Genomic DNA, 3076 nt, shown 5'->3' on the forward strand with positions numbered 1-3076 from the left:
AAAGTGCGCTTTGTCACCCAGGAGAACGAGGAGATGGCAAGCTTGGTAAGTCGACGCGGACAACGGCGGCGTGCCAACAGAGTCCACTGCATTTGTGTTCCACAGAGAAGGCCTAGTTCGCTCAATGACCTGGAGCGCGGTTGCGGCCAGCAGGACGGTGAAATGGAGTTCCTTCAAGTTGTGGAGCAGCGGCACATCATCGACGACTTGTCCAAGGTCTTCAGGCAGGTGACTCGGTGCACGTACGGCAGCGCCGCGCTCGCTCGCTGTCGCCAGGAAACCTTTTCCGTCCAAAGCTTGGCCGGCGGCCGCCATCCAAAAAATTGGCCCCTTAAATTCCGACCTTTCAAGCAGGAGCATTGTGCGCACGCGTTTGAACACGCTTTAGACTTGTTTTGCCGTTTTCAGCAGCTCAAAGCTCCCGTTTTGTCAGCGCCTTTGCCACTCGCTGTGCGCTGAAAACGACGGACTCGCCCGGCTGCTCAGCCCGTCAACCATGAGCCGCGAGCGCGACGTCATTGTCCGTAGGCAGCTAGTGGCAAAATGCACCCTGTTAGAGTTGCGCTCGCTCCAACTTATTTTGCAAGAACCACACGGGAGACAAGTAAGTTCTTTTGGACACCTGCAGGTGGAGAGTCCATCCGTTGTACGAATGAAGTCTGACTCTCGGCTCCCGCACGAGCATTTTTATTAAGAGAAACAGGGTGGGTGTAAGAGTGGATTGAATAGAGAAAGCCCTTGACCTCTAGTCAAAACATAGCAAGGGATGTTTTACGACTTTGTGTAGGAAGGGATAAGCGATAGGGATAAATAAGGGATAAATAATATTATTTATTACAGGTTGCAGTCAAAGTCAAAGCAACATAATCATACGATAAAGATAATCCGTCTTGAAGTTTCTGCAAGTCCGTTTCCCAGACGGCCTCAGCCCTTTGCAGATCTACTGCGAGGCCGACGGCGTGAGCGTACGTAAGGCGTCCCTCGCAACCCTAACCTTAACCTGAGGTCCCAGAACACCTTACATTGCTCCTTGCGCCTTTCCCCAGGACATCGTCATCAGTGATCTGATGAAGAAGCTGGACATCCTGGGCGATAACGCCGTAAGTGTATGTCGAACTCCTTATGTTCGCACTCCACGAGACTCGGCGGCTCAAATGTGACTTTTGGAAGGCTTTGCGCTGAAAGAACCTTGTTGACGCTGTGCCTTTGGGCTCTTGCAGAATCTCACCAACGAGGAGCAGGTGGTCGTGATTCACGCCAGGACCCTTCCCACCCTAGCCGAGAAGGTAACGCGCACGTCCACGCACGCTCTCGCATTCTGCTTATGTGACAGCAGCCTTTCCTCAGTGGTTAGAATACATCAAAGTGACCAAGTCAGCACTTCAACAGAAGATGTTGGACATTGAAAGTGAGAAGGTAGACAGACACGCGACATCAGCCAAGGGGAACTCGGGGCAATGTGCCCCAACAATTCTGACCTTGAGCTGTGCTAGGATATGTTCTGCAACCAGAAGGGCTACCTGGATGAAGAGTTGGACTTCAGGAAGCGTTCCATGGACCAGGCTCATAAGGTAAGCCGCCCTCAAATCTCCCGCCGGACTACTGATGGACGAGGATTGCGGCCCAGAGGATCATGGAGCTGGAGGCCATGTTGTACGAGGCGCTACCGCAGCGGGACTGCCCCGCCACGGACGGCGAAAAAGCCAGCCACGCTGGCGTGAATGACGTGCTGACGGCGGATCAGAGACAAGAGCTTAGGAGCGCCGTGGACCAATGGAAGCGAGCCCTGATGTGGGAGTTGAGGGAGCGCGACGCTTGCATCCTCCAAGAGAGAATGGATCTGCTGCACAGCGCGCAACAGGTAAGGGCCCAAAGCCAGCCCGGCACTTACTTGCACGCTTACTGGCTTTTGAAGGCTACTTTCCATTTGTCCGTCCTAGAGGAACAAAGAGCTGAAAGAATTCATCGAAGCTCAGAAGAGACAAATCAAACAATTGGAGGAGAAGTTTCTGTTTCTCTTTCTAGTCTTCTCCTTGGCCTTCATTCTGTGGCCCTAACACCAGCTGGTGAGTGAGCTCCAGCGGCACCGCACTCGACACCTCCGATACACTGCCAGCCGGTCTCAGACGTTGGCAGACGCTCCGATGCCGACGTATACCCCCCGCCACGGTGACAGAGGCACCGCGTCACACCGGCGCTCATCCAATCAGAAGGCAGGAAAGGCAAATTCACATGCAGGGCACTCTTGAACCAGAAGAGAGCGCCACAAAAAACGGTTGTTGCCCCAAACGCGCACTAAAAAGGGTCAGAATAACAAGAGTCCCACCGGCCAGCCGGGGCCACCCGTCCATCCATTTCTTCAGGGGGGGAAAAAATTGGAGTCACCGGTGAGTACATTTTGCATTTAGCTCTGCTTTTCTGCTTCTGTCTTCAAGTGTGTGGCATCCTGCGACCAAAGATTCAGCCAACCCCAAAGCGGTTGACCTCAACGTCCCACCACCATTCCTACCAGAGCAGGTGACGTGATGCTTTGGACATCCTTCCGTCTCAGATGCCCAAAAGTACTCTTTGCCACATCTGCGGCAATACGGTGTCTTTTCAAAGGTGCAAATAAATCCAGCGTGGGCGGAACACGCACGTCTTCGGTTTTTCCCGCTTTGTTTGTGTGACAGCTGTTGTGAAAATTTTACACAAATAAAGTTGTATAGTACAGGTTTGGCCAAGCCGCAACTCCCGAACCGCATGCGGCTCTTTTATGTTCATATCAACATTTGTGTGTGTGTGTGTAGGTGTGTGTGTGTGTGTGTGTGGGGGGGGGGGGGTTGTGCGTGTTGGCTTCACTTGAGTTCAATTTAGTATTTTCGTCAAAAGCGCATGTGGTGAAATTCCACAAAGTAGGATGGGCAAACACATTCCAGTAAACTATTAGTGTCAATTGGGCTCTCGAAATGGCAGGGAAAAGATGCACGGCAAAACGAAAATATGTAGATGAACACAGGACGTTTTTATCAGAGTGGGAAAGTTTCTATTTTTTGTTGAACGTGATGGCAAACCATTCTGCCTGATACGTCAGACC

General features: G+C 52.1%; 1 protein-coding gene across 1 annotated transcript; it reads left to right on the forward strand.

Annotated features, from left to right (window-relative positions):
• Positions 1–891: 891 nt before the first annotated feature.
• On the forward strand, positions 892–2575 carry LOC125992637 (janus kinase and microtubule-interacting protein 3-like). The gene is made up of 8 exons (XM_049761750.2): positions 892–965; positions 1047–1100; positions 1221–1286; positions 1348–1416; positions 1494–1571; positions 1628–1861; positions 1941–2066; positions 2436–2575. Exons 2-7 carry the CDS (start codon positions 1068–1070, stop codon positions 2055–2057), a joined length of 597 nt encoding a protein of 198 aa, XP_049617707.1. The 5' UTR covers positions 892–965; positions 1047–1067; the 3' UTR covers positions 2058–2066; positions 2436–2575.
• Positions 2576–3076: the final 501 nt, after the last annotated feature.

Source organism: Syngnathus scovelli, unplaced genomic scaffold (assembly GCF_024217435.2).
Source record: "Syngnathus scovelli strain Florida unplaced genomic scaffold, RoL_Ssco_1.2 HiC_scaffold_23, whole genome shotgun sequence".
NCBI lineage: Eukaryota > Metazoa > Chordata > Actinopteri > Syngnathiformes > Syngnathidae > Syngnathus > Syngnathus scovelli.